The sequence below is a fragment of the Camelus dromedarius genome, chromosome 26, assembly GCF_036321535.1.
Source record: "Camelus dromedarius isolate mCamDro1 chromosome 26, mCamDro1.pat, whole genome shotgun sequence".
Classification (NCBI taxonomy): Eukaryota; Metazoa; Chordata; class Mammalia; order Artiodactyla; family Camelidae; genus Camelus; species Camelus dromedarius.
This window is the reverse complement of record NC_087461.1, coordinates 3,264,637-3,277,692: the sequence shown is the minus strand read 5'-3', so window position 1 is coordinate 3,277,692 and position 13,056 is coordinate 3,264,637. Positions and strand designations below refer to the sequence as shown.

The 13,056-nt window shown below is 47.7% G+C and overlaps 1 protein-coding gene across 8 annotated transcripts in view; it reads left to right on the top strand.

The window, feature by feature from the left end:
- The window catches only part of IL15RA (interleukin 15 receptor subunit alpha), a 36,948-nt gene extending 26,247 nt beyond the window's left edge, over nucleotides 1–10,701 (top strand). Inside the window, exons 4-9 of one of the 8 annotated variants that reach the window (XR_010377914.1) lie at nucleotides 623–817; nucleotides 1,415–1,447; nucleotides 5,741–5,943; nucleotides 6,834–7,036; nucleotides 8,653–8,728; nucleotides 9,848–9,908. Coding sequence is in view for 6 of the 8 variants with exons in the window: in XM_064479304.1 (XP_064335374.1) it covers nucleotides 623–817; nucleotides 1,415–1,447; nucleotides 8,653–8,728; nucleotides 9,848–9,944 (401 nt within the window). In the remaining 2 variants the exon portion in view is untranslated. The other 7 variants (XR_010377913.1, XM_064479304.1, XM_010982837.3 and 4 more) reach the window with 7 other exon arrangements.
- Nucleotides 10,702–13,056: the final 2,355 nt, after the last annotated feature.

Sequence of the window (13,056 nt, the reverse complement as noted above, 5' to 3'; positions counted from 1 at the left end):
TTTCCATGGAAGGAGAGCAGCACAGCTGTGCCGCCATAACTGACGGTTTGGGGCAGCCGCTGGCCAGCTGGGGTCAGGGAAGGAAAGGACCTGAACACAAGGCACGCGGACCACCCTCCCGAGATGAGCTGGTCACCCAGATCCGCTCTCCAGAGGTCAGACTGGCCGAATCTCAGGATCCCCTCATTTCAAAAGTTTTGTGCAAACACATAGAAAGCAAACTAAAGTTGGCGTCCCATGGCGTAGAGTCTGCAAGCACAGTTCCACTCGTCTGTTTGAGATGGGTCTCTTGGTCTCCTACGAGCCTCACTGGTAAGCACTTCTCTAGGGCCTGCTTCTACTCAGACCTTTGGGATCGTTAGCTTATGGGCCCATGATAACTAACTAAACCCCCCAGCGTTCCCCCAAGCCCCGCGGCCGTTCCAGGTGGATGAAGATGTTACCCACTTACGGGATTTTCCCGGAGATCCGCGAAGCAGCTCCCCCCCAGGGGAGGGCTGGCCGGGGCGGGCTGGCCAGGGTGGGCCCACTAGAGCAAGCGTGAAGGCCACTCTGTCCCAGAGCCGAGAAAAAGACACTGTCCTAAACATTCTCCTTGTCCATGTCTTGCACTTCCCTGCAGAGCCAACTTTTCCTTCCAAGTCAGATGCCCCAGGGGCCAGCGGGCCTGCTACTGAACCAGGCTCCAGGCTGACGCCACCCAAACGTCCTACTGCAGGAACCACAGGGGTAGTCAGACCTGAGCCCTCCCAAGTCCCACCTCAGACAACAGCCAAGGCCCTGGAACACACCCCCTCCGTCTCGCAGGACCCGCCCGGTTAGTGCTGGCTTTGCCCGCTTGAGGAGCGGTCAGCCTCCCGTGCCGCTTCCGAGACGCGGATGCAGGTCTGGGGCGAGCAGAGCGTCGCACCCTCCAACCCAGAGTCAGGTCGACGGAGCGAGCAGCCCTCTGCCCCCTGCTCTCTGCCACAGCCTCCTTGCTCTGGCCTCTGCTCTCTGTGCTCCGCCCCGGCTCCGCTTTGCTGGAAGAAAAAGCCTGTCTCGGAGACGGGACAAGGCTCAGCGTCTTAACCCGCCTGCACGGCAGAACCTTTGCCTAAAACCTGAGTAACAGCTGCCTCCTCTTGATATGGGAGGACGGAGGAAGCTTTCCATGATCTGGGGTCACGATGCGTGGAGGCGGGGGAGCACTCGGTAATCACGTCTTCTGTAAGAGCGTATCTGATTCTTAAGCATGGCCCAGCATCTAAGCGAATCACCCTGTTCTGTGCCAAAGTGAGTTTGGTTTCGCAAGCCGTGAATCTCTCGAGTCTTTTAAGATGAGAGCCACGCTGCACGGGATTTCTCCTGCTTAGTGAGAAACTAGTACCTTTAGGATCGCGGCAGTAACTAAGCTGCAATCTCCTCTCTGCAGGTGCAGGTCAATACAGGGCCAGAGCTGTGACTGGTAAGTGATCTGCCTTTGTCCTGGTGGTGCTTATGGTCAGGGGACCTCGTGCCAGGGTGCTGGACAGTCCTGGTTTACGCCTGCTGTCCCAACATGGTCACCAGCAGCTTCCCTGTTCACTCTCAAAAGTGTCTCTGCTTAGATGGTACATTACACAAGCCCCCTGATTCTGCAATCCCAGCATGCCTAGTTCTATTAACGTCAGTCGATTCTCACGTCCAGCTATTCAGTTCTGCTAAGCAGGGCTACCCTGCAGGACCCGTCAGAAGACCACAAGGTGGGGGGAGGGAGTAGCTCAGTGGTAGAGCACGTGCTCGGCACGCGCGAGGTCCTGGGTTCCATCCCCAGTCCCTCCATTAAAAATCAAATAAAATCAAAACAAATAAACCTAATTTCCAACCCCCCCCCCCAAAAGAAAACCCCAAGGGACTGCTGCTCTCACTAAATGATGCAGTTCTTCCACGAGCTGCGTGCACCCTTCACAGGGAGTTAGCACCATGCCCTCAACAGCAACGTGCTCACACTCCTCAGCGTTAGGGGCTGCTTTTTACAGAAGATGCACCCAGCATCACGGCCAGGAGAGCAAGCAAGTAAATGTAAGGAGGAAGATGGAAAAGTGTTTGCAAGAATTAAAGAAAAAGGGGAGGGGACGAGAGGGGAGGGAAAAGGAGAGCGAAAAGAAAGACGGGAAAGCAGGGAGAGATGCATGTAGGAAGAAAGAATCTAAAGCTTTTTGTCTGACATGTTTTCCATAAGCCCGAAAAACACTATTATTTCACATGGGGAAAATGATTTCTATTTTCTGTTCACAAGCTTTCCTGCGAGAGAATGATTCAAGCTTTTGTGTTCTATTCTGTCTGCACCAAGTGTCATCTGGGAAAGAACCAAGTGGCTCTGGTTATTTCTGCAGTCAGTTGATGGGAGTGGCTTTGAAAAATGATCAAAACGTACTTGCAACACCAAGATATCTTTAAAAGGCTCTCTGGAGAGTATTTTCATGGAAAAGCTGGCACTTAATGCCAAGGACACTGAAACAAAAAAATGTTTATCATTTAAGAGATGGCCAGTAAATAAAGCAGCCAACCTAAGTTTTCTTCTTGTGTCACATACCAATTAATCTTAACAGGTACAAAATATTCTATTGTTTGGATTTGCCATAATTTATTTAGCCAACCCCCTACTGGGACATGTGATGGCTTACATTCTTTTTATTTATTTATTTATTTATTTTTTACTTTATTTTGGGTGGAGGAGAGGAAGTAATTAGGTCTATTTATTTATTTTAGAGGAGGTACTGGGGATTGAACCCAGGACCTCAAGCATGCTAAGCATGTGCTCTACCACTTAAGCTATACCCTCCCCCTGATGGCTTACATTCTTGAGCTATTTTACAATGATTAATTGGGAAAACCATGTAACATTTTGCATATGTGCAAGGATATCTGTAGGAAAAAAATCCTACACACAAAATTTGGGGGCCTTTTTTTTCCTTTGTGGATCTTTTTTTTTAATTTGAGTTACGGTCAGTGTACAATGTTGTGTCAATTTCTGGTGTGCAGCACAACCCTTCGGTCATACATGAACACACACACATTCATTCTCATACTCTTTTTCACCATGAGCTACTACAAGATCTTGTATATATTTCCCTGTGCTCTACAGTATAAACTTGTTTATCTATTCTATATATACCTGTCAGTATCTACAAATCTCGAAACTCCCAGTCTGTCCCTTCCCACCCCTTCATGGATTTTCAAATAACCATTTTATTAAAGGCTCTAACCTGTATTTTTTTCCAGTTCATGACTTTCACTAGATTCAAACATCAGAAACTCTCTCCCCAATTCTGAAATGTCACATAACAAACATTAACTGAACACCTCCAACAGACAAACAGCTCTGTGCAAGGAACTGTGAAAATAGAGATTAAAAAAAAAAAAAACCTTTAAATCTTTTATGTTGTATGAGTAAGATTTCCTTCTTTCAGACTGTTTAATACCAACATGTTAACGACTGACTCTAAGACAGGCCAAGTCACTGCCAGGAGACATGAAAACGAAAGCTCTCTCAGTAGGTATTACGTTTCATCGGCTGAGAGGATGGAAGCTAAAATTAAAATCGTGCTCGTCTTCCAGAAACACTTAACGATGGGTAGTTTCTTCAGAGCATGTCATACACAACCCCAGCCATGAACCCCCAGAGTGTCGGGTACAAGTGGTTCCTGGGGCGTCGGGGGGGGGGGTTGCTGTACCTGCGTGAATAAGCCATCAGCAGACCGTGTTCGTGAGAAGATACATAAAATGCCTTACCTTAAGCAGTCACTCAGCAGATATTAACTTGATGTTTTTATCAGCCCGTTGATATTACTGATATGATTTAAAAAAAAAAGCTGTGTGAAGGATTATCATGCCCTTAAGCGGCTTTTTTAGTACAAGATGGTAAACAGGAGATGCTCCCATAATTATTAAATGAGCGAGCAGGTACTCATCTCAGTGTGAGGGCTTTAACACTTCGGTACACGTGTGGGGAGACGTCCACGTTCCACTGTCTTAGCTGCAGGTGGGCTCACTCGGCAGTCCTTTCCATCACCCACTACACTCAGTTATTCCCGTTCCTGTCTCTGATCCTCGCCGAGGCTATTCTAGAAGACTCCTGGTTGTGAAATAAAAGGTCAGAATGTCACCCACGACGGTGTTTACGCTGCCACGTTCATTCGGGGCACCAGGAGTGCAGAGTCTGCCCTTCAGACCGTATCATCTCTCTTGTTTTCTCACATCTGAGATGCCCTGGCTGCAGTCCACCTGCTCAGCCTCTCCCAGGAGCCGGCTCTCTGCTGGCTCGCTCACCCGGTCAGGCAGTATAAACAGAGCTCCTGCCCTGCGCCACACACGGCCCCACCCTGCAACCCGTGCAGATTTCTCATCAAAAAGCAAACAACACTGTACATGTGTTTCAGCTTATGGAATGTTAATGGTTTAATTCCACCAATTAAGTGTCTATTGAGTGCCTGCTCTGAACCCAGCACTTACTGTGTGCTCAGTAGAGCAACAGAAAAGAAACCACTGCTCCGGAATAAGCAGCTGACGCCCTGACTTCAGCTGTCTTCAGCGGATGCCGGCACAGGCACGTCACAGCCACGGCTCCCTGACTGACCCAGCTGGCAGGTACCGCTGAGGAGAGACGGTCCCCTGTAACGTCACCAAGTACAGCTGATTTACAGTATGGTGTTAGCTTCAGGTGCACAGCACAGTGATTCAGTACTCTTGCAGATTTCACTCCATTACACACTATTACAAAATAGCGGTTATAATTCCCTGGGCTATACAGGATATCCCTGAGGCTTCTCTATTTTATGTATAGTCGTTTCTATCTGTCAATCCCTACTCTTAATTTGTCCTCCCTCTCTCCTTTGGTAACCACAAATTTCTTTTCTGTATCTGTTTTTCATGTACATTCACTTGCATTATTTTTTAGATTCCTCATATAAGTAATATCATACAGTGTCTTTTTCTGTCTGATTTGTTTTGCTAAATGTAATATTCTCTAGGTCCATCCATGTTGCTACAAGTGGTTATTTATTCTTTTTAATGGCTGAGTAATATTCCATTGTGTGTATACAGATACATATACCACATCTTCTTTATCTAGTCATCTGTCCGTGGACACTTAGGTTGCTTCCATGTCTTGGCTATTGTAAATAATGCTGCTATGAACATTGGGGTGCATGTATCTTTTCAAATTAGTATTTTCATCTTTTCTGGATATATGCCCAGGAATGGAATTGCTGGATCCCATGGTAGTTCCATTTTTTGTGTTTTGAGGAACTGCCATGCTGTTTTCCATGGTAGCCACACCAATCTACATTCCCACCAACAGCGTAGGAAGGTTCCCTTTTCTCCCCACGCTTTCCAGCTTTTGTTATTTGTACACTTTTTGATGATGGCCATTCTGACCGGTGTGAGGTGATACTTCACTGTTACAGAGGGCCCTCGCATCGCCCACGTTGAACAGTGGCCACTGGCTGTCTCTGCCACCTTCTCCATCGTAGACCCTGCATCACTGTAGGTGGAAGTCAAGGCAGGAGGGAGCTCCTGACCTTTCTGGCTTTGTGTTCAATAACCCACCTCTTCTCCTCCCTCTTCCAGAGGCTGATTCTCCTCCCTCCTTCCTCCTGTCTCACCATATCCTCTCTCTTCCTTTTTCTTCAATCCATGCACCCCCTGGAAAGCACAAAAGGGTGGAGAGCTCGGCAGTTGATATATGAATCCATTGTTTTGGTGATTCTGGTTTCAGGTTCTTTACTGAATTAGCCTGGACATGACTGAGGAAGAGGCCAGCAGTCTGAGCTCAAGTGGCTGAATTCAAATCGCTTTGCGGAACCACGGGCTCAGGAGCCCTCCTGCTTGAGTTTATTCTCACTAAGGAGAAACAGGAAGCAGCCTTGTGAAAGTGGAACTACATCAGCTTGCCTCTTCCAGTAAATCCCCGCGTGGATGGTAAATGCACGCCACGCAGCCTAGTCACTGTGAAGAGACAGGTTACCACGGGGTGCAACATCTCTGCCTTAAAATGCGGCTTTTATAATAATGATTAATGTTAAGTCTTAAACCTCAAAACCTCTTTCCCTGATTTCTCATGTTTTCTGTTACTTTTTGGGGGGGAGGTGGTACTTAGGTTTGTTTGTTCTTAATGGAGGTACAGGGGATTGAACCCAGGACCTCATGCGTGCTGAGCACGTGCTTCACCACTGAGCTACACCCTCCCCCGCCCCCCATTACTTATTTCGGAATGACTTTTCTATGCTCATTTTTATTTACTTAGGTGCAGGTGGTTTTGTTTTTGTAACTTTAGTGTCTCTTCTGATTACAAGGTCATTGCAAAAATACCAGGCGGCTGGGGGGGTGGGGTGGACCAAACTTTTTAAAAAAGAAAATGAGTTTATCTCCAGTACCAAATGATTCCTTAATACTTTGGTGCATATTTGTCACCACTTTTCTGTGCCTAGGGACACACACACGGCTCACTGGAAATTATTTTTGATTCGTGTTTCTCAGCCAGCTTTTTCACTTAAGCTACTGTAAACATCTTTGCATGTTAACAAACATAGATTCACTTCATAGTTTTAAAAGCTGAATATGCCACTGTATGGGCGTGCCACACTTTATTTAACTAAGTTTCTATGGATAAGAGACTTAGATTAACATTTTAAAAATTATTTTAAGTAATACTTCAGTGAATACTCTGGTGTGTATGTTTTCCCATTTCCTTAGGACGAATTCCTAAGGTGGAACTAGACTCAGAGGCAGTGGTCTTCCCTGATGCTTTTGTAACACGCCGCCAATTGCGCTTGAGAAAAACTATACCCATTTCCCCTCTTCCCCTGCAGAGAACCCAGGGGTTTCCCCTCATCCTTACATTTAGCTGTTCTGCAGTGGAGTTGTGTTTGAAGGCCAAGTCGTGGAAGATGCATCCTTGTGCACAGGGTGATGTGCTGGCTGTACGGGTCCGGGAGACGAATGCACCTCCTGGTCCACAGTGAGACTCCTGGGTCCCCGGATGTTCAGGGCTGTCACCTGGCACGTGGAGCGTGTAGGTGATTTTTGCAGGGGGATTTCACAATATTAAGGCAAACTGGCCAAATCTGCTTGGAGCTTATGATTGATGCAAGTGTTTTAAAAATTGTTATGGTCTTTGGAGTTAACAGATACACGTTACTATATATAAAATAAATAAACAAGGACCTCACGTGTAGCACAGGGAACTGTATTCAATTTCTTATAATAACCTGTAATGGGAAAGAATCTGAAAAAAAATATGTGTATGTATGTATATGTATAACAGAATAGCTTTGCTATACACCTGACAATAACATTGAGAGGGTGAGGAGAAAAGGGGACCCTCCTACACTGCTGGTGGGAATGTAGCTTGGTGCAATCATTATGGAAAACAGTATGGAGAGTCCTCAAAAGACTAAACATAGACTCACCATATGATCCAGCCATCCCGCTCCTGGGCATATATCCAGAGGGAACTCTAATTCAAAAAGACACATGCACCCCAGTGTTCACAGCAGCACTATATACAATAGCTAAGACATGGCATAGTAAACAATCTTATGGTTACTGGGAAAAGGGATAAATCTGGGAGTTTGAGATTTGCAAACGTTAGCCACTATACATAAAAATAAATTTAAAAAACAAGTTTCTTCTGTATAACACAGAGAACTATATTCCAATATCTTATAATAACCTTTAATGGAAAAGAATACCAAAATGAATGTCTGTATATGCATGACTGGACCCTGTGCTTGTACACCAGAAACTGCCACATTGTAACTGACTGTATTTCAATTTAAAAAAAAAAACTAAAAATTAAGAAAAAAGGAAACTAACACTGTAAACCAACTGCGTGTCAATAAAAGATAAAAAAATCTAAAACATAAATGAAATAGAGATGCTCTCCCTGCCCTGGGGCTCCTCCCTCTCGCACCCACCTGGAGACCCCTCCCTGCCTAACAATCTCAAAGGCCTGGTGGCTGGGGCCTGCCCCCCTCAAGCCCCTTCCTCTCACCACCCCTGCAGGTCCTTTCAGCTCAGTCAAAACATGTGCTTTCTCTTCTAAGCTGTGACACCTTTCTTATAATACGTCCTCTCCTCATCACTCTTCCTCCGCCATAAGTTGCAAATAAAAAAATAGTAAAGATGACATTGGAAGGAAAACAGCACTGCCCGCTGTTTCTAAATCAGGATTCTGTGAAGGGGGAGAAAAGGGGGACCAGTGAGGAGGACCCCTGCCCTGTCCCCTGACTTTGGACTTAGACGCAGATGCTCCTCCCGCTGTGGTGCAGGCCTCCGCCCCGTCGCGCCTACCCCCAGCTTCTGATCCCTGAGGCCCTTACTCTCCCCTCCAGACTCACCCTGTCCCTGCCCCGTCACCCAGTCGCTCCATTGGGGAAGACAAGGATGGGGATAACGTGAATGGGGACCGTCTGAGGGGGTGGCCTTGGCAGGAGAGGAATGTCCTTTCTGCCCAGATGCAGACGGGACCGAGCCATGCGACCTGGGGCACCACTGGTAACAGTGCGGGCTGGAGGGCGTGCGGATCTCTGGGCAGGAGGGTCAACCCTGCAACACCCTGAGTCTCAGAAATGAACCCACGGCCAGGACTCTGTGAGTGACGCCAGCTCCGTTCTGCTCTTTTCACAGCAGCCGTCTCCGTACTCGTGGCCGTGCTGGGCGCTGTGTGTGTGGGGTTGCTCCTGGTGTGTTACAGAAGGTCCAGGTAAGTGGCACAGAGTCGCCCTGGACAAGATGCCTCCTCCCCTCCCCTCCAGGAGAACAGGGCTGCATCCTAATGACCCGAGCTGCCCTCTCAAAGGAAGATCAAATTATCTCAACATAAAGATTATACGATCCTTCGAGCCTAATGTGACAAGATGAACATCCCGTGAAATGCTACTGTAAAGCCAAAATGACAGTCATCGAAAAATTCACACAAATCTTCAAAAAGCTGTTCGTGCCATCCCAACCAGGAAGAAATGCCAAAAACCTCACAGTTCAGAAATCAACAAAGTAAGGTTGATAGTTCACTCAAAAAAGTGTCAAAACAATCCCCCTCAAAATGCTAAATGCTGGCAAATAGAATATAACTTTTAAAAGGATTTTCAGAATACCATTATAAGTAATTTCCACATAAAACGTTGTATTTGGAGCTACAGTCTTAATGCATACAGTCATTATAGTTTCCTGAGTATACTAAAAAAAAGCACACACCATCTTTTAGGAGTAATACATCGAAAATATATTCTTAAAAAGAATTTGTAAATTTGATATATATGGCCAATAAATATGCTCATAAGAGGAAAACAATATTCACTGACTATATTATGGAAATATTCATAAATATATCTTTAATAAGAACTGATGTAAATCAATTACACGTGAATAAAAGACTTTTTTAATCAATTTTTCCAGCAATGGCTGGAAAGAAATTGTCAACTCCTAAAAAAAAAATTGGTAAACCTGGTAAGTGTGACTACCTGATCATTTGGTGAGTTGATTCTTGCCGTAAACTGGTAATTTGCGAATGGGTTATTAGCTGGATGTGTCATTCAACAAACTGGCTTTTAGAAAAGTGTTTTTGGTGAACAGTCAGGCCTGGCTTAGCCGGGTTCCTGGTGCCTCCCGCCATCTGAACCACAGTTCTTTACAGAGGACTGGCAAGTTGTTCCACCAGCATCAGTAAATCCTGGGGACCGAGGGGGTTAAAATGACAAAATAAGATTTAAATACTGCCTGTGAGGTAGGCCATCTCAGCGTTCTCAACCTGAGTGTCCAAAAGGAACTGTCTTCGGACACAGTCTCTCCTCTTTTCAAATCCTGTGAATTATTTGCTTTGCAGGCAAATTAATCAGATACCGGGTGTTGAAATGGAAAGCACAGAGGTCGTGCCAATGGCCGGGGGAACCAACACAAGAGGGGAGGGCACAGAACACTGACCACACAGCCGAGGAGGTTCCAGGGGACACCGAGGCCAGCAGAGGCCACAGTGAAGGCCCGGTTCTGCTCCAGCCGAAGAGGACCGAGAGCAGACTCGGGAAGCTGGCCCCGGGGAAGAGCCTGCCAGGGTGTCCTGGCATCACTTAGCGACAGCCCAGCCCAGCCCAGGCACCACCCCCACGACTACGTCTCTGGGCTTAGGAATGACGTCTGTCCTGCCTGATCCTGTCCAGCCCCGGGCGTGGGGCTCGGTTCCCCAGGTCCCAGCCGTCGGCGTTCTCCCGGGAGAGAGTGAAGGCGGCCTCAGGGCTTCCATCAGGGCTTCTATTGCATTAGGACATTTACTCATGACGGATTATCTGCTGGACTCTCCCTCCCTCCCCTCATCCTGACCTGCAGTTCACAAAGAAAAGAAACAGACCTGAGGCTCTAAGTGAATTATGACACTCCTCCTGGCTTGGAGATGTTTACAAGGATGACACCAGTATTTCAGCTCCTAAAAACTCTCTCTCCAGCTGGGTGCTCCACACGCACTGAAGGGAGCAGACAGGTTCTGTGCCCAAGTGAATCCTCCTGACTGAAGGATACAGAAAGAAGAAACCTGAACTTGGTGACACTTTCTGTGTCTATGCATTTATATTTATATCCTTGGCTTTTATATCTACGTATGATAGGATTTGTGTTTTGAAATTGTGCCTTGTATAAACAAAATAAAATGTCTATTTTCAATACAAAAAAAATGCACAGAAAGAATCACTGAAGAGAAATGTACCACCAAGAAATAAGCTGGGTAAATTAGTCCACAAAAATGAGATCCAGACATGAAGTCAAGTAGGGTGGGGTGGAGTTCAGGTCCAAAAGGACCAAGAGAAGTAGGGTAGAGGTGGATAAATCAATCAATAGGATTTTTTTTTTTTAAAGACTAAAGGAGTAAAGTGAATTCTCTTACCAGGTGGTGTAGTACTTCTAGGGCAATGCTTTGTTTTGTTTTGTTCTGTTTTGTTTTAAATGGAGGTCCTGGGGGCTGAACCCAGGACCTCGTGCGTGCTAAGCATGCACTCTACCACTTGAGCTACACCCTCCTGCTAGGGAAATGTTTAAGTAGCCCCTACGATGCCAAAACATACCATGGCCCCAGAATTCATCCATCAGGTAGTGATGGATGTCTTGGAAGTAAGCACTGTGTTTCTACGTGAATGAGCTCATTGGATTTCACTGACTTCTCGGAGCCTGACGCAGTGCCCTGAAGGTGACTGGCAGGTGCTAGATCGATCAGTACACTAAAATATTCCCGAGCAGAGGACGGCAGCATTTCCTGAGACAGGTTCCCCGGCAAAGCTACAGAGGAGGGGGTGTCTGGGGGCCCTCGGCCGCTTCTCTCTGCATCCATCTCCCCATCCTTCTTCGACAGTTCCAAGCGCTGCCTCAAGTCCCACATCTGCCCCCATTTTTACAGAGTGACTGATGTCCAGAAGGTCTGGCTCAGGAGGACACAGTGGGGCCAGGAGGTGGGGGGGAGGGCACGGGCAGCCGCAACAAACTAGGCTGGCAGGGCAGACGGACCACGCGGGGATCTCAGGACCCCCCTCCTCACCCCTCCCCGCCTGCCCCACCCCATCACAGGCTGCCTGCTAGAGTTCTGCAAAACCACCACTCTCCTCTATCCTGCCTGAAAGCCTCGACCCAGCGGCCTGGGAAGGGCCCTGCGGGCTGACCTGGTAGGACGCTGCTTCCTCTGGTTACCTGCTGCTGCCTAACAGAAACCACCTCCCACTGCAGCTCCAGACCTCACTGGTTCCCGTCTCCAGGGGCGGTGGGCTTAGCCAGGCGGTCCTGCTCTACGTGTGACCAGCTGGGACCACTCACCCGGCTACACTCAGCCAGGGGCGGGGCTAGGCTGGGCTCGGCGGCCTAAGGCGGCGTCACTCAGCGCCTGGGGCCCCAGTGCTCCTCTGCAGGAACTGTCCACGTGGCTAGCCTGAGCTTCCTCACAGCATGGCAGCCAGACCACTTACAAATGACCGAAAAAAGATACCACCAGGCCAGGAACTGGCACATTTTATGGGCACATCTGTTGCACTGTATTGGTCAAAGCAAGCCACCAGGCCACCCAGCCTCAAGGAGAGGGAGGAATGACAAAAAAGGAGGCAAGGAACCAAGGGAAACCATCTTTGGAGACTGTCCACCACAGTCCTTCCCAGGGCCACCAGGGGAGTGGCATTCATCTTTCAATCTCGGTACTCCATAAATGCCAAGGAATGTTGGATGAATGAGTGCAGAGAATGCCCGGGGTCTGCATCTGCCAGGTGCTGAGAAGGGTCCGTCTTTGTATTTCTGTTTCTCAGCAGGAAAGTACACAGCACTCAGCAGGATTTGTGAGTTCCACAGCTGTGAAGTCCCTGGCCCGGATGACACTGTCAGCTGGCTACAGAGCGACATAATTCACATTTCTCCCTCCACATTCGTCACGAGGAACGCCAAGTGGCCTTCATCTTTTTTATCTTCACTTGATTTTCCTTGACCAATAAGTAAGACTTGTTCTCTCCTCTTCTGAAGCCCTCCTCTAGACATTAGGAAGTAAGAGACCAGGGACCAAAAAGGCACACTGAAGAGTTTCTCCGTGTTTCTAATTGCTCACTCTGCTTTCTTCCTTTCTGGCCTCAGAATTTCAAGAACGCAGCTGAGAATTCTGAGTTTACTTGCTTGTTTCCCCATCAGCCTGTGTCCTTGAAGGCAAGACCAGTCAGATTCAAACCACAGCATCTCCACCACCTCGCACGGCCGGGGACATATCAGGACTTCAATGTGTGACTGTTTGCCCAGAATTTCTAAATATACGGTGCTACATTTATGCAGGAATTCTGGTTCACACTTTTCTCCCGTCTACCCATTCTACTTTTGCTGTTTTCAGGTATCCAGGATATAACACTCCCTCTTCTCCAGTTTTGGGGACCCGCCATTCTGTTGGTGAGCCTCACCACCCACCAACGCAGAGGCTGATATCCCCTCTCCCCGCCCCTCCCCAGGGCAGGGGTGACCCCTGACCCCCGCGAGGCCCATTGGACGCACTGAGTACGGACTGGATGAACACGACGGGACCACGGAGCCGCA